At 34.7% G+C, this 20626-nt stretch overlaps 1 protein-coding gene across 4 annotated transcripts in view; it reads right to left on the reverse strand.

The window, feature by feature from the left end:
- Window positions 1-463: 463 nt before the first annotated feature.
- Window positions 464-20626, reverse strand: part of LOC136028046 (histone-lysine N-methyltransferase SETD1-like) — an 80872-nt gene continuing 60709 nt past the window's right edge. For all 4 annotated transcript variants that reach the window (XM_065705640.1, XM_065705638.1, XM_065705639.1 and 1 more), the window contains exons 15-18: window positions 19996-20120; window positions 14653-14862; window positions 6192-6449; window positions 464-728 (exon numbers count right to left, since the gene is read on the reverse strand). In XM_065705640.1, the coding sequence (XP_065561712.1) occupies window positions 555-728; window positions 6192-6449; window positions 14653-14862; window positions 19996-20120 (767 nt within the window). In that variant the 3' untranslated portion in view covers window positions 464-554. The remainder of the gene's footprint in view (window positions 729-6191; window positions 6450-14652; window positions 14863-19995; window positions 20121-20626) is intronic.

Genomic DNA, 20626 nt, shown 5'->3' on the forward strand with positions numbered 1-20626 from the left:
GTTTTTTACATCCTGCGGTTCAATGCGGTTTTTTACATCCTGCGGTTTTTTACATCCTGCGGTTTCAATGCGGTTTTTTACATCCTGCGGTTTCAATGCGGTTTTTTACATCCTGCGGTTCAATGCGGTTTTTTACATCCTGCGGTTTCAATGCGGTTTTTACATCCTGCGGTTCAATGCGGTTTTTTACATCCTGCGGTTCAATGCGGTTACAACGCAAGAGGATAAATTTGCTATCAATCGACAGCTGAGATTCTTTTTTAATCATATACTAAATTTTTCAATTCTTTTCTGCTTTTTAAATACTTTTTTTAAATTTGTTGTGCATATTTAGACAGAAAAAATAACAACAATTTATTTATGAAGATCGCAATAGTTAGCGATGGCGCATATTAAAGCATGTTGGTCCTTCAAACAGCTAACGCTACTTTAAAATATTCACTAAATAAAAACATATATAAAAGAAGTACAAAAATGAATTTTATTACTCTTGACATTTTTCAAATAAAAAAGATCAGCATAGCTAAAAAATTAGAGAAACAATTTAAACTGGCCTAATTTAAAGTACCACGACAATTAGGTGCACCACAGAGACATCTAATCTTATTTTCTTCATAAGGAAACTTATAATCATACGTTATTTCTTCATTAACTGCAATCTGCTGTTTAGAATATATCACAATCTTCTTTTGGTTGTCAATTGTAATAATACGGGCGTAACAATTAGGCTAAAAAAAAAGACAAATCAAAATGTGCATAAGATGAATACTGAATTCCTTATAGACCATAACAGATGTAGGAAGAAACCAACGGGAACATCAATGTCCATAAGTACAAACAGAATCAACAATGAGAGGCGATAAGGGGATCTATCCAATCGTAGGAGGGATCCTGCCCATATATACAGGTGTGTTAATGCTGATACATTTCCACATACTAATCTGACAAATTCTATTTTTCTTCATTTTTCAATTTTTATTTTAGAGACTTAAGGACCAAAGCAAGTGATTGTGTCTTCACTTCATAGTAAAAAAGATACTCTATATGAAAAAGGATACAAAACCATTCATTTTAACCCTTAAATACCTTTTTTTTAGTATTTAGAAAACCTACTTCAGCTTATTGTAGTACATTCCAAAAATGTACGATTTTATAAATTAATTATAAAAAGTTTTTCAAAGAAAAGTAAAAAACCCATATTAAAACTTAAAACAACAGGAAACGAAGTAATTTAATAATTCAAACTTCAAAACAAACAGAAATTACTATTAATGAATTAATGAAACCCAAAACGAACAGAAATCAAACTGAAAAATCCAACTAAGCCTAAACTAGAATTACTGCAAATAAGAGCTTAAACAAATAATGAGGCTACCGCCTCATTAACCCTTCTAAAAGCCAGAGCTTCATTTGCACTTTGCAAATGATATGTTTTAAAGTTCTTAATATATAAATTTAAAAAAAAAAGGCTGCGACTCCAAGAATTAATATTATTATATTTTCCAAAATTTATCTAGCTCCATTAGTCAAATATTTAGAAAATGAATTGCTCATTCATTTACAATTTCGTCAACCCAAAACACTGCTTCAAAAAACTCAACAGATTACTTAAAATAACCGATCATTCTTTGCAAAAATAAAATCAAAGCGATTTTTTTTTTTATAAAACAAAGCGTCCTTTCATAGCAGTAAAGTTTAATTAAACGTCAAATCAGTAATTATTCTGGTAATTTTTTTTCCTATAATCTCGATTATCATCAGGATTTTACTTAGGTTTTGTTGATGTTTTGACAAATGAAACAACGATGTAGAAAATACATACGATTTCGAAAAAATCTCAAATGAAACTCGAGCCTTTTAAAAATTTAGAGGAAGGAAGGGGTGGCCCCACCCTAATTTGCGGTAGCTCGTCTTTTTAAACATTAATTACCCTTGTGATTGCAATAGCCGTTTAGTTGCTGATGATGCAAGGATAAATAAACAAGAGCTAAGAGCTCACATAGCAGTTGTGACGAGGCCGGAAGAACCAAGAGCCCATACGGTATGAGCTCTAGCAAAATTCTAAGAATCAATAGATTGGTTTAAAAGGAAAATCAGAGGCTTTATGCCGGTCGGGATTTAAAATAAGAGCTGTGAGTCACAAGGTCCTTCTAAATATCAAAATTCATTAAGATCCGATCACCCACTCGTAAGTTATAAATACCTCATTTTTTCAAATTTTTTCCTCTCCCTTCAGCCCCCCAGATATTCGAATCTGGGAAAATGACTTTATCTAGTCAATTTGTGCAGCTCCTGACACGCCTACCAATTTTCATCGTCCTAGCATGTCCAGAAGCACCAAACTCGCCATACCCCACCCCTAACTCCCCCAAAGAGAGCGAATCCAGTACAGTTACGTTAATCACGTTTCTACGACATTTGCTTATTCCACCCACCAAGTTTCATCCCGATTCCTCCACTCTAAGCGTTTTCCAAGATTTCCTATTTCCCCCTCCAACTCCCCCCAATGTCGACACATCTGGTCGGCATTTGAAAAAAGAGCTCCGAGATATGGGTTCCTTCTAAATATCAAATTTCATTAAGATCTGGTCACCCGTTCTTAAGTTAAAAATACCTCAATTTTTCTAATTTTTCCAAATTAACAACCCCCAGCTCCTCCAAAGAGAACGGATCCCTTCCAATTATGTCAGTCACGTCTCTAGAACTTGTGCTTATTCTTCCCATCATGTTCCATCCCGATCTCTCCACTATTAGCGTTTTCCTAGATTTCTGTTTCCCCCCTCCAGCCCCCTATTTCCCCGAATCCAAATTCGAGTCAAAAATGGAGCATCTGAGACATAAGATCCTTCTATACGTCAAGTTTCATTAATATCCGATCACCTATTCGTAAGATAATGATACCCCAATTTTAAAGTTTTACAAAAATTCCGGTTTCCCCCTCCAACTCCCCGCCCCCAATGTCAGGGGATCTGGTCGGAATTTAAAATTAGAGCTCTAAAGCAAAAGATGCTTCTAAATATAAAATTTCATTAGGATCTGATCACCCATTCGTAAGTTACAAATGCCTCATTTTTTCTAATTTTTCCAAATTACCCCCCCCCCCCCCAACTCCAACAAAGAAGCGAATCCGGTTCGGTTATGTCAGTCACGGATCTTGGACTTGTTTTTATTCTTCCCACCCAGTTTCATCCTGATCCCTCCGCTTTAAGTATTTTCTAAGATTTCCGGTGCCTCCCAACTGCCCCCCCCCCCCAATGACACTGGATCCAATTGGGATTTAAAATAAGTGATCCAAGTTACGAGGTCCTTCTAAATACGAAGTTTGATGAAGATCTGATCACTCCTTCGTAAGTTAAAAATACGTCATTTTTTCTAATTTTTCAGAATTAATCCCCCCCAACTCCCCTAAATAGAGCAGACCCGTTCCGATTATGTCAATCCCGTATCTAGGATTTCTGATTATTTTCCCCACCAAGTTTCATCCCGATCCCCCCACTCTAAGTGTTTTCCAAGATTTTAGGTTACCCCCACCTAACTCCCCCCAATTTCCATTTCGGAAAGATATTGGAACCACACTTAATATATATGTATATATATATATATATATATATATATATATATATATATATATATATATCTATATATATAAAAATAAGTTGTCTGTGTGTGGATCTGTGGGTGGATCAGGTGACGTCACCTGAAAAAACTGGATCAGGTGACGTCAAAACTGAAAAAACTAAAAAAAGGCAAAAACTACAAAAAAAACTAAAAACTAATAAAAAAAAATAAAAAAAGCTAAAAAACTAAAAAAACTAAAAAAAGGCAAAAACTACAAAAAAAACTAAAAACTAATAAAAAAGCTAAAAAACTAAAAAAACTAAAAAAAGGCAAAAACTACAAAAAAAACTAAAAACTAATAAAAAAATAAAAAAGCTAAAAAACTAAAAAAACTAAAAAAAGGTAAAAAACTAAAAAAACTAAAAACTAAAAAAAACTAAAAAAAAGGAAAAAACTGAAAAATAAGCTAAAATAAAGGTAAAAACCAATAAAAAAATAAAAAAAAAACTGAAAAAACTAAAAAAAGGCAAAAACTACAAAAAAAACTAAAAACTAATAAAAAAAGTAAAAAAGCTAAAAAACTAAAAAAACTAAAAAAACTAAAAAAAGGTAAAAAACTAAAAAAAATAAAAAATAAAAAAAACTAAAAAAAAGGAAAAAACTGAAAAATAAGCTAAAATAAAGGTAAAAACCAATAAAAAACTAAAAAGAAAAAAAGGAAAAAACTAAAAAAAATTTTCATCTAAAAAACTAAAAAAAACTAAAAAAGGTAAAAACTAAAAGAACTAAAAAAGAAAAAAATAAATGACGACACTCAAAGAGAAAGCGACCAGGACAAAAGGAATGTTCGATTAGCAATCAACAAAGCACCGGGACACAGGGAGTATAAATGACGACCAGGACATAAGTAAAAAAAAAAACTAACAAAACTAAAAAGAAGGTAAAAACTACAAAAAAAATTAAAAAGAAAAAAACTAAAAAAAGGCAAAAACTACAAAAAAAACTAAAAACTAATAAAAAAGCTAAAAAACTAAAAAAACTAAAAAAAGGCAAAAACTACAAAAAAAACTAAAAACTAATAAAAAAAAATAAAAAAGCTAAAAAACTAAAAAAACTAAAAAAACTAAAAAAAAGTAAAAAACTAAAAAAAACTAAAAACTAAAAAAAACTAAAAAAAAAAGGAAAAAACTGAAAAATAAGCTAAAATAAAGATAAAAACCAATAAAAAACTAAAAAAAAAACTGAAAAAACTAAAAAAAGGCAAAAACTACAAAAAAAAACTAAAAACTAATAAAAAAAGTAAAACAGCTAAAAAACTAAAAAAACTAAAAAAAGGTAAAAAACTAAAAAAAATAAAAAATAAAAAAAAACTAAAAAAAAGGAAAAAACTGAAAAATAAGCTAAAATAAAGGTAAAAACCAATAAAAAACTAAAAAGAAAAAAAGGAAAAAACTAAAAAAAATTTTCATCTAAAAAACTAAAAAAAACTAAAAAAGGTAAAAACTAAAAGAACTAAAAAAGAAAAAAATAAATGACGACACTCAAAGAGAAAGCGACCAGGACAAAAGGAATGTTCGATTAGCAATCAACAAAGCACCGGGACACAGGGAGTATAAATGACGACCAGGACATAAGTAAAAAAAAAAACTAACAAAACTAAAAAGAAGGTAAAAACTACAAAAAAACTAAAAAGAAAAAAAAACTAAAAACTAATAAAAAAACTAAAAAATCTAAAAATCTAAATAAACTAAAAAAGAAAAAAAAAGGAAAAAAATAAAGGAGAAAAACAAAACTAAAAAACGAATGTATATACAGACCGGGACACCGGGATACAAATGACGACCGGGACACAGGGAATATAAATGACGACCGGGACACAGGGACACAACTACAACGGGGACACCGGGGGAAACAGGGGGATATAAATGACGACCGGGACAGGGAATGGTCGATTAGCAATCACCATCAACAAAGCTCAAGGGCAATCATTAGAATCATGAGGTATAGATCTGAATACAGATTGTTTTCCCATGGACCATTATATGTTGCATGTTCAAGAGTCGGTAAACCTGACAATCTATTTATATGCAAAGACAATGGGACAGCAAAGAATGTTGTATATTCGCAAGTTTTACGTAGTTAAAACTATATATATATATATATATATATATATATATATATATATATATATATATATATATCTATATTCACAGGTGGGACACAGGGACACAACTACAATGGCGCGTAACTATTATGGCGCGTAACGACTTACGCGCGCGGGGGGGCTTGGGGGGGGCGCGAAGCGCCCCCACCAACTAGGTGTTGGGGTGGCGCGAAGCGCCACCCCAACAGCTAGTATATATATATATATATATATATATATATATATATATATATATATATATATATATATATATATATATAAGTTCGGTTCCAATATCTTTCCGAAATAAAATCGCTATAACATAAACACAAGGGCTGAAATCTCATCTTCTATGACGAAAAAGGTCAAAGTGGTTACGGTAATACAGACAGAAAAAATAGTTCTTCGTAAACAATATGATTTAAACTATAAAACAAATTATCAAAAGTTCAATTAAAAGACAAACATATAAAATGAATTGAAAACTTACATTACAACTATGATTGATAAACCTAGCCAAATTGCCACACTTTGTTGCATCAATAATAGATTCAAGATCAATCCTAAAGAGATAACTCGACCCGATGCCCGTTTCTTCATAGTGCTGCTCCCGAAGATCGGCCATTAAGGGTCGCACTCGTTGACCCACATATTCAATCACCATTTCATCTGCAGCAATCGGCTCCATTGCAAATAAACCCCAATCGTGGATAGACGACTTTCCAAATTTAAGTCTTTTTTTACGGAACTAAAAAGAAAGCATGTTATTAGAAACGTATACCAGTACATTACATAATATGGAAAATAAGGTTGCACATTGCACCCTCCTCTTAACTCTATAGCTTATCCCACATATCTTCATTTCAGCCAGAGTCTTTCAGAAGAAGAGAATAATGTTTGAACACAAAATAAAATTTTTTACGCAAATTAAGATTTGGCATACTTTCCAAATCGGAGTCGTTTCTGAATCTATGTCTTCATTTGTCTTTTTCTGGTCAAATCGGTTGAATTATGTCAACATAAATACCAATCACCCAGTTAGATTGATAAAGGCCCCACCATGTCAAGGGACATATTAATTGATCATTGGCTCTAAGGTGGCGAAAGGAGCTTCGCCGGAAACAGGTTAATGAAGACTAAAGTTTACAGAACTTAAAAAAAAAAAATAACGTCTTTAAGAAAAGTAAGTCATATATGGGTCTATCACCGATATCCGATAGTATACTAAAAAATTCTCCTTTTAGCCAGATTTTTTGAAAAGAAAGCAATAAAGTTAGAACCCTGCGCAGAAAACAAGATAGAAAGTGCTTTCAGATTGGATCGTTTCTTAAAAATTGAACAAAAATACAAAAAATACTTTTTTAGAGAAGAAACTTGCAGAAGGGCCTCTCAAAAATACATAGAATATTATTCCAGTATTTTCCATTTAAGGTGGAGTTTTTGAGAAGCAGTATTGTTATAAACTCAAGTCAAATATCTTGTGTCAAATATAATTAAAGACAAAAGCATTTCTAAAGTTGATTTTGTTTCTTAAAGATTTAAAAATAAATTCAATGATAAAGGATGTTTCCACAGGGAGTTCAAAAAGTGCAGAGTTGACAAATCTTCTTCAAATTTCCTGGAGGACCCTTTGGATCTCCTTTCCCCCATTTACAGACACTGAAACTATCAATCACTCAAGAAATATTTTAGGCTAGAAAACAAATAGAGGAAACAAGCTTCGCTCAAATCGAAGGGCGTATCAACAAAATAAGAAGACGGTTGTACACAGTTAGCATCTTATCCAAACAGTAGGAATTAACGGCGCATAAAGTTTTAAATCTAGAATAGTTACGGAAGCTTTAGAGACAAAATACTGAAATAACCCAAACATCCATAAATCAAAAAAAAAAAAAAAAAAAAAAAAAAAAAAAAAAAAAAAAAAAAAAAAAAAAAAAAAAAAAAAAAAAAAAAAACACACACACACACACACAACGCAGTCTAACCTGAATTAATTTTATTTCCAAAAAAATTTGTTCAATTTAAGAGACGAGGATAATTGTAGTACTTTAGAAGTGACATCTTTAGAAAAGACAGCTTGTAGATAACACTCTCCCCTAGCCTGGGTTTACCAATAGGCCCAATAAACTCGGGTCTAGGGGCACAATAAAGAATAAGTATCACTGAGTGATTTTAAAACAGCACAAGAATTCTGTGGCCACTTAAAAACTGTCAGATGTCTCCCAAAAATGGAAGTTGAGAGTTCGGTATCACCTCTTGCGTTCTGTTCAGTGCTACCAGTATCACAGAATTTTCTGGGATTTCCTAGAAAATCTTGCGAAAACAGAGCGGCCAAAACCCTGGGGGCTAGGAGCGTCAAAGCCTTAAATCTAGCCCTATTCTCACCCAAAAGCCTTTCCCACATAGTCTCCAGAGTCAGAGTTTTAGAGAAGACAGCGGATAAGGCAAACATGCAACATCGACGCACTACGAAATAAAATCTGGAAGACTGTTTTAACCTGGATCGCTTCTTATAGAACTCAGAACTCAGATTAAGTTCTGGTCGAAGACAACTTCAGCAGAAATCACCGCCGCAGACGACCGCCGTCAATAGACGAAAAGTATATCTAATTGAAACGAAATATTAAAGTCTGCAAGAAGAGTTTTCATCAAAAGATTCCCCGGAATGTCAATATAAAGGGGGGCCAATTAGCATATTATGATAACGAAATATTCCCTGTAAATCCAAGCATAACTGCAAAAAGGGGAGTGTATAACCCCCTTCCTCATAAAGTACTTTAGTCCTGGACTACCTAAAACTAAACGGAAGCTCCTCAAATAGGACTTAGTGTAGCAAATAAGTTCGAGATTTACTACGAGAATTATGCAAAAGATTGAATAATGTAATATACTGTTCTAATCATAACTTCAAGTAAAGCGATCTTAATCACTATGACGAAAAAATATCCAATTTCAGGTATAACTATGTGCGCAATCACGAATATGTTTGAACTTTTGTGTCGATGCAGCCTGACAATTACCAAAAAAACTTACTTGCGACAAAAATGGCATTCAAGTTTATTAAAGAAGCCAAGGAGATAAGATAAGAGATTTAATTTCAAAAAATGACTATCACAAGCCCCGAAGGACCGAATTTGCATTTCGGAGTCATAAAACCATAAAAATAATAATAATAAAAAATCATAAAAAAGCAGAACAACTAGAAAACTGGCTAAAGAACGTCAAAAATGACAAAATCAGAAAGAGAAAGCCATTATTTAGTAAAAAAAGCAAAATGTCAGAAAGTTAAAAAAATTCAAAACTAAAACAAAACCAAAAGAGTGAGATAAAATTAGCGTTGAAAAGGTTTAAAAGAGAACATATAAGCAAAGGGGAAGGAATAAAAGAAATAAAAAGAACATAAGCTTGGGTATCACCAGTACGAAAAAAAAAAGAAGAAAAAAAAACTAGCGATTTATTTTATTAGTAATGAAGGGGAGAAAGGTTTTTTCATAGCTGGAATTGAAGACGAGATAGGAACGGGTTCAGAAACAGTACGTAGCAGGTGATGACAGGATGGGGTTTTACGTGCGAAGGTTTATTATTGCATTTTCTTTTTTTTTTTGCAAAGCGGAGGCACAACGTTCCTCTCCTGTGCTTGGCATTTTCTAGAAGGACCGAGTAGCTTCTTTAAAAATTATTCTCAGGGTTCTTTTTCGAATAGATTTGATTTTTTTTTTCTGGCTCGTCGCCAGGATGCCAAACTGGACAAGCTTATTCAAGATGCGGGCTGACAAAGGAAGTATAGATCCTTATAGAATGGGATAGGGGACGTTACATTTATTCAAGAGCTTAGGAAGCGACATGGACGCATTAACTTTATGGACAATATCTTTAACGTGGATATCCCACTCTAAATTAGAGTAAATTGTAACCCCAAGTAATTTAATGGAAGACACAGAAATATCTGGGGGGATATGGTTGAGGAAAAGGGGTGATGTCTTAAGGAAACATATTGGCATTATCACGGATTTAGAGGGGTTTACTCTCATGTCCAAGACCGCAGCGTCATCTGCGATATAATTGAGGATACTCATAGGGTTGATCACTAAGTTTCGGTAGCAGGTTTCAACAACCGTTAGGTCATCCACAAATTTCCATTGTCGGGAAATTCCTTAGCAACATAACATAAAAAAGGAGGGGACCTAGCAGAGAACTTTGGGGTACTCCATTGTGGACAGGGAGAGGACTAGAATAATGATTCTGATATTTGACTACCTGTGATCTATTCGGTAAAAAAGGAGGTGGCCAATTTGACCGGGAAAGGATCAATATTGAAATTAGTTACAAGTTTCTCAACCAAAATATTGTGGTTAACAAGGTCAAATGCTTTTTGAAGGTCAACGGGAATTCAATTTAGCCAGTAGTTAGGTTTTTCGAGACTTTTTCCTATTGAGTCAATAAGAAAAACAAGGTAATGGGAAGTAGATGCGGATTTGATGTTCGCGAATTGTTTCAGGACAGTAAAAAGTAGGATTTTCTCCTTTAGCCAGTCCGCAAGGAATCCTTCATATAGTTAAACTAGGTTTTCCGTCTTTCTTTTTCAAGGGGGCTATGAAACCATGTTTACAAATTTGCGATTATTGGCCACACTCTGCAATCTTATTGAAAATAACAGACAAGGGCGCTGAGAGAAAGTCACTGAGAGCGCTAATAAGAGGAAACGGGATATATAAAGGGTAGACCACTTGTTTTTCGTAGTTTCCCAATTATTCTTTCGATCTGAGACGGAGATATGGAGGGGAAAGCAGGTGAGAGAATATCAGTGGGTAAATGATAAGACAATGAAGGAAGGCTCTGGACGATAGAAGCAAGCAACTTGTTAAGATCCCCAGAAGTAGTAACTTCTGGGGATTCAGGTAGGTTGAAATCAAGCTGGTCTAGACTCCTACCACACAACTTTTTTGTGCCTCGGAATACCAATGTTTGGTGTATTGGTGAACAATTCTTTGACCTTGTTCTTGTAGTATGATCACGCAGATTTACGTATTTCCTTTTTAATTGCTATTCTTGGTTTATTAGCTTAATCCAGTTTACCATTTCTGAAAAGATTTTTTTTTCTAATTAGCGCTTTTATGGGTTGATTAATAAATGGTTTGTCACTTGAACACTTTTTAATTTTTTTTCCGGGAAAGAAATTAGATATTTATCGTTTAGCTTTTTGTGAGAAGTAGTGATTTTTTCATCAAGATCATGCAAATTATAAATATAAAACCAATCCTCAGTACTCAGCCACGTTCCAAAAGAAAAAAGCCAGCATTTTGAAGGGGGCGGAATGAGCCACAAGCTACTGAGAATGTATGCTTAAAATTAAGAGGGGGACAGTAGGAGGGGAAAATGATAGCTCCCACCCAATGGAGGCAGAGCTTGGGGGGGGGGACTGTAAAATTATTCAGATTAGTTAGAATGAAATCTAAAAAGGTATTTCCTCTGGTTGTTGGTATTTTAGCTATTTGCTTAACTTTTAGAGAGGCGCTAATTGAATGCAAATTGAAGTTCAATGGCGTCACCAACTAAAAAAAGTCCGGCATTAGGGTACTTAGAAATAACAAAATCAGCTCTGGTATTCAATTGTAAAAATTTGCGTTTTGCATCAATGTTTGGTTTGGCGAGTAATAAAAGACAGCTATTGCAATGATATCATAGGGACGGGGGAGTACTTTATGTTTAATACTTAGCCAAAGGATTTCATCGTACTCCGATAAATTTGGAACAGGAATAATTTTTGGGAAAAGATTGTATTTAGTAAAAAAACATGACACCACCGCCTTTTTTTCAAGTGGGTGATCCAAAAGACGGAGCTTAATAAACTCTGAATAATTTGACAAACGGAGTGACCTTTGGTCATGAGACTGTACCTCTGTAACAGCTATAACGGTAATTTGATTTAATTCGGATAGCACCTTAAGGTCAGTAAGTTTAATAAAGTTAAGGCTTTTGGCGTTAGTGATAAAATTTTTTTGGAAATTTAAAGCAACTGGAGAAACGTAACTGTCGTTGAGTTTCAGTAATTTTTGGGGTGGGTTTTGAATTTGGGCTGTGGGATGGTGCAGATAATTTTTGGGGCGGAATATTTATTACAGGACAATTTTCACACACAGGAACTCTCAAATCAGGGTCACATTGGTAGGGTACCCACGGGGAATAAAGTGTAAGGGATAGGAGAAAGGTTTCCTGGTGATACGGGAAGTCAAATTGGAAGTGTTATAGGGAGGGATGGTAAGGCAAGAAGATGCTGGGAAAGGGAAGTAGGGTGGAGGGTGTCTGAGAGGGGAGAGGTTTATTTCGGCAAGTAGCAAATGAAGGCCAGAACCAGTAATCAAATTCTTGGATGTAACCCCAGGTTTCCTGGGGTATGCTGCTCTGCATCGGGTATGCAGGGGGATAAGACATGATGTCGACTGGAGGAAGGCCCAGGGGAGGAGGGGGTCGCGAATGCTTTCGGCACTGCCCTAAAAAAGATTAGGTTTTAAACCCACCCTCCGCCCCCTGGTGATGCATGAGCAAAATTACACGACTTATCAATACAAGATAAAACAGAACACAGGTCAACATGATCAAAAATACACTTATCAGACACACAGATTCCCGAAATAAAATGACAACAAATATGAAGAAACTTGTATTGTTTACGAAACTTGCAGAAACCACTATTAAAATGATTACAGATCACATTTTCCTTTCTGCTTATTTTTACATTTCTTTCCTTTTATCCTTCTCTTGTGTAATTTTTCCGAAAGTAATCAACATTAGTAATCAACGTAAGAAAGTAACAATATCATAGTCTGGTAATGAATCCTCCGTAACCTTGCTATTCCTTTCATTTGGTTTATTATCACCTGATAATTTATGCAACAAATCGGAAGTCACTAAACCATTGACGAACTCAAGAACGTCATAAGTAGTCATACTACAAGTAGGTATTTGTGTGCTCTCTTGGAATCTTTTGCAGTTAGTACTGGAGTTACTGAACTTTTGAATGTTTATCTTCCATAAGAAGGCGATGGGAGTTGATATCTTCAGTATGTTTTTTAATTTGAGACGTTCTCATTTTTTATGACGTTCTTGAGACGAACTCCAGAACGTCATAAGTAGTCATACTACAAGTAGGTATTTGTGTGCTCTCTTGGAATCTTTTGCAGTTAGTACTGGAGTTACTGAACTTTGATAAATTGCTCCCCTAGTGTAGTGTAATAATCACTTCGTTGTTTTTTCAGTCTTCTTGTAATTTGATGATTTTTGATTTTAAGGTCACTTGATTGTTTTGTAGAGTTGAATGTTTATCTTCCATAAGAAGGCGATGAAAGTTGATATCTTCACTATGTTTTTTAATTTCCAGATCACATTCATGGAGAATATCGTTACCCTTCTTTTGGTCACTAAAGAAAATGTCAACTTGCTTTCTCAAATCTTCCATGGCTGCCTCATGGTCTAAATTCTTCTCTAACTGTGAATTGTATTTAGCTCAGAGACCAGCCAGCTGTTTGATATATTGAACACAGTCAACACAAGGGGGGACTCGGGAAGCTTGATTTTTTAAACTGATTTCGGGGTTGTTGATTTTGTGACGGACTTGGGTGTACAGTGCAGTTTAGAGCCAGGAGGCAGAGAAAGTGGTGTTAAAGGTGGTTCAGGGTCGTCGGGGGGACTGGGAGTTAAAACATAACCACTCACAACCTTGTTTTCTCCCCTCAATAGAAATGCTTGCACACTTTAGATGCAACCACTTTTGACACCGACTGCGCTGCACTTCTTCCACTAGCTGCACTCAGGGCATCTGAATTTAATGGACCTTGACATAATAGTGAAACAAATAATCCGGATTTTAAAGCTCGGAACTGGTCAATGACTGAATTTGGTATTATAATAACTTCCAAAACGGGTTTCAAAAATTTACCCGACATAGGTGTTTACAGGTCAAATGCCAGAAAGAGACTGAATGCCAGGAAGGTCCGAAGAATATTAAAAAGGTATACAAAAATGGATATCAGGCATGATGATTACAGAGACCACTTAAATGACCACTTTTATGCTTTGAACTAGAAAACCTGTTGATCTTGTTCGTATTGATAAAATTTGGGTGCTATACTTTCAAAATTCTTAGATACCTGCTCAGATATCATGTAACTTACTAATTTGTCTAATTGACGTGTAAGCCAAAACCAAATATCAGTTTTGCTATGTGATATTTAAAACACAAATACCCCAAAGTTGCAATAGAGAGAATAAACTTTTTGTCAACTAAGATACTCATCCCCCACCCAGCAAGTAGGTGTAACACATGGAACCAACAGGAGTAGTCTACACTTGACGTCATTAGAATACTATCCAAGGTAAGAAAAACTCAATTTCTATGTTCTCATACAAATGAAAAATAATAGTTTTTCGAGTATCCGGCAGCAAGTACAAGTAGTGCAGATTAGGTACCTACGCAATGGAGAGGAGGGATGAAGGGGGGCTTAGAGCCCACCCCAAAACGATATTTTTTCTGAATTTATGTGAACTTCCAAGGGGCACTTCTTAGCACTGACATTCCAAGAGGGTTTAGTTCAAGACTTCTTCGCAAAAGAGGTTCGCAGACGGCACACAATGGTCGTGAAAAGCAGTCTTCAAATAGGGCTTATGAGAAGTTTATGTCACAAAAGTAGAGATTGAAGTCCACAGCCAAATTGCCTCATATAAACTAAAACATGTCTCCCCTGCTAAAGTAAACCCCCTCCGAAAACCTCCCAAAAACGTTTCATGTCACGAACAGAATTCAACAAATAGACATAGAGTTGACCGTACAAGATTGACCGAAAACTAGAAATGAAAGAAATTCAGTTCCCTTTTCTATTTTTCATTCAGAGTTTCGAGCAATGTTTATTCTGCATTATCAAACATATAAGAGAAAAGGGCAAAAAAAAACTCACCTTAAGTTGATTAAATTTCAGTAAATCACTATCAGTTGCGATCGCTCCAAAGGCAGTTAGAAGCCGACGCTGATTCGACCTAGCTTCTCTTGATAAAGTTTGGTTTTTCACTACTTGCTTTTCAGCACCAGCTATAACAGCAGGGTTGCCAGCTTGACTACTGTCCCACGTTCTCCCTTGAGATTCTGCAACACTTCGGGCAAAGTGCGACTGAAACAGGAAAAAATAGTACGCTGATCACCAATAGCAGCAAGGTTATCAAAATGACGTCCTACTTTTCCCTTTTTTTTAAGGCAGCTTAAACATAAAAGGCAGGTTTGCCCCAAAATTTGAGAAAATTAAGTAGTAAAAACTACTTTTTAACGCATAGTTGAAAAATTACTCAAAGATTTACAATGAAATTTCACTAAAACCAAGATTTAGTTAGCGCTATTTTGAGCCAATCAGGTTCTTCGTAGGATTTTATGATTGGATAAAAATTTTATGGAAAATCTCATCGTGAACGGACCTTTAACGCTTCCTTAGAAATTCCCTAAAGAATATTATCTATTGGGTCAATAGCAGCTCATTTGTGTTTACTGTTGAATCCTGAGCAGCATATTATATCAATTTATACATTCAAGCAGGCTGGAGTTATTACTTACGCATTTCGCTCCTTTGACAATATCCTATTATTTTCAAGAATTTTGTCACTTTCGGGGGCCTCTTGCCCATGGAGAGAAAGCGTCCACACAAAAGACTAATAGCTTCTATTGATTTTCTTTTATCCCGAGTCTAAAACTTTCGAAACTTCACCCTTAAATTTAATCAAAATTTTATTTAAAAAAAAATTTACTGAATCTAAAAAAAATTGAACTAAAAAGTATTTGCTATGCAAGATAACGTAATCGAAGTCTACATGGGTAGAATATTTCATAAGCCTCTCTGATATTAAGAAAAGAAGAATTGCTTTCTAAAACATACAATACAGAATTCTAAAATAAAAGCTCAGAAAATGATATTACCTCAAACCAATCAGAAGTAATAGTTAGTGTTGCCAAGACTCCTTCTCTCATGAATATAAAACAACACAACACAAGGAAAAAATTACAATTTAAGGATGGCAGATTTCCAAAAACTTTGAATGGATTGGGATGGAGGAGGAGCATGCGTAACTGTGTTGGCCTAAGGCAGTTTGGTATTGCAGTGAGTTGTTAGTAGTAGCAGTAGTTCCTTGCATTTTCATGGTTCTCTCACACTTTTCTGGAGAGGCAGATGAGAGATGGGGGGGGGGCTTCCATGATTTTGTAATGGGAGAGTTCTCCACATCCTCCCCACGTTTATTTTTTCCAGGTATGATCCACAATGATACGATACAAATTTGTATTTTAATTTAACATCTAATACCACACTGTCTTTCTATAATAATCTTGACCTAATAATTCACCAAAAGTTTATCCATTTCGATTTTTCCACATACCTGACGATTCAGGATACAAAACCTACCATCCTGTTCTGGCAGGTACGCAGGGGGGGATTAAATGTTTAATTTCCCCATGGTTTCTTGGGATTATTGGCAAAAGTATGACATTTTTTAAGGATCTAGATACATGCATGAAGCTTTTTTTGGGGGATTTTACAGCATGCAATTATCTGATCAAGTCACTGCCCAATTATTAACCCATTTTCTGTCTAACTTTTTACCCTCTTTGAAGTAATTAGCGATTGTACTGTTATTTTAATTTGTAAAAAGAGTTTGCTTTCCACAGTAAAATAGAATTATCCTTGATATTATGGCGTTTTCAGGATAAAGTACAACTTTTAATGGATCAATTTTGAAAACTATCATTTTTCATTAAAATCGAAGTTATTGCAATAGAAGAACTACCCCCACAAAACCTATATTGCACTATTAACCCTAAAATTTCCCTTTCAGTGGGATATAATAGATTAATCAGTGGTTCTAAATCGCTATGAACATAACCTGAGTCTAAAACGTACTTTTGAGGCCTCAGTCTCCTTCCCCCATCCGCTACAATACTACTGATTAAAGTTAATCTGTATTTTCCGATATACGTGCTTTTTGCATTTATTTAGTTACTATAAAAAAAGTGCTACTTTGTATCTACTGTTTCGAAGGTTTTGGCCCCCCCCCCGAAATAAATTCCTGCGTACGTGCCTGATCCAGTTTCAGATCCAATCAGTATGAGTAAAAAAGAATACTACAATCCTGATAATGAAGACTATGTCAAGGGCACAAGAGAGGCTAGAGCCGCCATTGCTACAATCTAGGGTGGCGTAATTCCCAATGAAAGAAAGTGTTTATTGCCAATATTGTGTTTGCAGAATCATTCACCCCCCTCCCCCCCCAAAAAAAATATACTGCATTGATATTGGTATTTTATTGGCAGTTGGCAGGTTTACTAAAGTGATTTTTAATAACAACTGCGAATTTGTTTTTGATTTTGTATTGCGGAATTCTATTCTTTTTTGTAAGTTTTATCTACACTAATACTAACACAATTACTGTGAATTCATCACCACTGTCTTTTTAACATTCGAGTTTAACTCCCTTTCTTTTTTTATCAGTTTCAGTTGATATGACAAGATGATAGACGTCGTATCTTCCTTTTTTCTTTTTACTTGTAGTGTTTATCAGATTGGCTAGGTTTTACAGGGTCAGATTCATCTGATTTCATAGCTTTATCAAGTCTTTTTTCTCTTAGCTTCTTGGCGTTGTTCCTTTAATTCATTCCCTTTAATTATTGCGTCTTTTGTCATTAAGGTTTGACCATATCGATAAGGAACGTGCACAAGAAGGGGGGGGGGAGAGCTAATTATTTCTCGCTGATTACATTTTTTTATACAGCGAGTTTAGAGACTTTCTATCCTTGCTATGTTAAAAAAAAGACAAAAAAAGAAAAAGACAAGACCAGGAATTGGAGCGAATTTTATTTCTTTGAACTCTACTGCAATAACTCCATATTTCTGCTGCAATAATTCTCAATTATTTTTTCAAATATGGACAACTGGACACCTTCCTTCCCCCTTGTACATGTCTGATGAATATCATTGTTTGAAATCGATAATTGGATAATTAAAGTTAAGACATTGCAAAAAACACAGAATAATTAAGTTTTTTTTTTTTTGGGGGGGGGGGGGGTGCTCGAGGTCTCCTTCAGTGTTTCCACTTTTAATTTTTTTAAATCCCTAAAAGACTAATGGCAAATCCCTAGAAATTTACATTTGCAACATCAAACTTCATATAGGTTTCTCCATTTTCTGGCTTATTTCCAAATCACTAGTTAAGTTTTGTTATGCTAACTTTTAATAGCATTTGCTCAAGACGACTTATTTTGCAACTCACCTTTATTTGTACCAAATATCTTCTTTTAACGTTTAAAACAATGCTTTATATTTACTAGATAAGTTTGGTTTTCAATTATGTATTCTGGTGACTGATTTCGGATTCTGGACCATATATGGATATTTTATTATTTTTCTTTCTTTACCATTAATTTTTCCTTCCGTTTTTACTAGTTTTGCTTCCTTTTACTAGTTTTGAAGCACCCCCATTTTTATTTGAATTGGAAAGACGGACTGTCATTACTGATATTCAACTGGTCGCTTTTTCAAGCATTATTTCTGTTTTGACTTGTTTTTATGTAAATAAAATGAAAAAAGAGAAAAAGTTAGCGGTAGCTGAAGTAGCTACGCGTTTCGTGTGCAGCAGTAGCTTCTTTTCGTGTGCAGCAGTAGCTTCTTTTCGTTTGCAGCAGTAGCTTCTTTTCGTGTGCAGCAGTAACTTCTTTTCGTGTGCAGCAGTAACTTCTTTTCGTTTACAGCAGTAGCTTCTTTTCGTGTGCAGCGGTAGCTTCTTTTCGTTTGCAGCAGTAGCTTCTTTTCGTGCGCAGCACTTCTTTTCGTGTGCAGCAGTAACTTCCCATCTCCAAGAATGTATTGGGCACTTTCTTGGGCCCGCTTGATATCATATTTGATTTCAGAATTCTACGTAGCGTAACTGTTTTAAGCTTGTTCCGTCATAGTTCGTTTCCGGTATAGTTTTTCTTAAAAAAAAACAAAAAACAAACAAACGCCAGTAGGCAACCGCAACCATATTTTCAATATTTTCGACATCGATAAGACTTTGCTTCCTCCGCTACTGTTCAATTTTGCTTCCATCCCATGATACTTTCCCATACTTTCAGACAAAGGGTTGGAGAGAACTAGGCCGTAGTGACTGAGCTGATATAGGGCCAACCATTTCTGCATACTTATGGATGTCATCATCGAAATGAAATCGAGTTTGGATCTGCTGCACAGCTTCTATTCAAGAAAGATTGTGCAGCTAATCTTTTTAACCGCACCATGGGGCACACACCAGGATCTGGTTTTAGTGTCAAGAGAGTCTTGCCCATTAGGACTCAAATAAATACTGTCGAGGGGAAGGTAATCACTTGAGTCATTCACATTTAGTTGAAATGCATTCGTTGATTTCACATAGTCCTTCTTCAACTTCTTGTTTAATTGAGCAGTACCTCTGCACCTTTGACAGCACGGGTCCATAATCTGCACCTTTACCAGGTTTTCTTCAAATAATTAGGTAGAAGTAAAAGAATTTCGGATTCTTCTTTTCTTGACTTCTAGGTCAATTTGGTTGTTGTTGTCGTCATCTCCTAGAATGTGATAACCACCAGACTATCAGCTGTCTGGAAAAATGGGATTCATTTTTTTTTCATTAGTTTAGGAGCATTATTGCCTACGTCGTGACTCGGGAGGGAAAACTACTTCAATCCCATTTTCCATTTATGGGTCAGAAAAGGAATTTCTAGGGCCAAAACCCTAGATATTTTTTAAAAATCCAGACGACGTGTAAAAATTCCCAAATCAAATAGTTTGCCCTTAAAAGACCGCAAAAATCCTCATTTTAGGGGAAAAATCCCTAGAATGGAAAAACTGATCTTCTTCCGCAAGTCCCTGGTGAAAGCTATTGTTCCAAAATTAGTGACTCAGCACCACCAATGCTATCACTCTACTATCACATTAGTGTTTATCACTCAGTATCCAAATAGTACTCAACGCTGTGGCTAATCTAGATGTTGCTACTATTCTGGCTTTGGTCCACCTCATAATTTAGTCCTTAGCGGTCAATGGATCCTATTTAGTCCTATTTAAGACCCACAGATGATATTAACTTAATTTGGTATTATTTTCATTTCCTCCAATAAAGAATCCCCAATATTCTCTTTATTTATGTTTTGGTTGAAAATAATTATTATGACATACTATAATACTATTATTATATATATACTATTATACTTGAGAGAACAAAAGAAAATTTCAATCATAGTAAAAGACACTCACCTTGTACTTAGCCTTTTCTTCCGGGTCAAGTTTATAAAATCCTTCAGATCGAGCACATCCTGTTTTATGAACCCGAGGTTCTTCACGCCTTCTTTTCTTTGATGGATTATAAGGTATATCTGTCACTAAAGAAGACAAATGAAAGAACATTAGAACCTTAGGAAAATTACAACCATAATCTCAATCAAACCACATATTGAATGCAGTCAAAATATTCTACTGGAATTAAAATTAACCATACCCTACACAGTAATTGGCTGTCTCCGAAACCACAACCCTGAAATAATCGTATCATTCTACAAGACGCATTACAATTCAAATATTATAAAAATTATTATTATAAACAGAATTTAAATATTCTACTGGAATTAAAATTAACCATACCCTATGCAGTAACTGGTTATGTCTGCGAAACCACAAACCTGAAACAATCTTATCATCCTACAACACGTATTATAATTAAAATATTATAAAAATTATTATTAATAACACAATTAAAATATTTTACTGGAATTAAAATTAACCATACATATATATTAATCTATGCAGTAATTGCTTATGTCTGCGAAACCACAACCCTGAAATAATCGTATCATTCTACAACACGTATTACAATTAAAATATTATAAAA

The sequence above is a fragment of the Artemia franciscana genome, chromosome 6, assembly GCF_032884065.1.
Source record: "Artemia franciscana chromosome 6, ASM3288406v1, whole genome shotgun sequence".
In the NCBI taxonomy this organism is placed as follows: Eukaryota; Metazoa; Arthropoda; class Branchiopoda; order Anostraca; family Artemiidae; genus Artemia; species Artemia franciscana.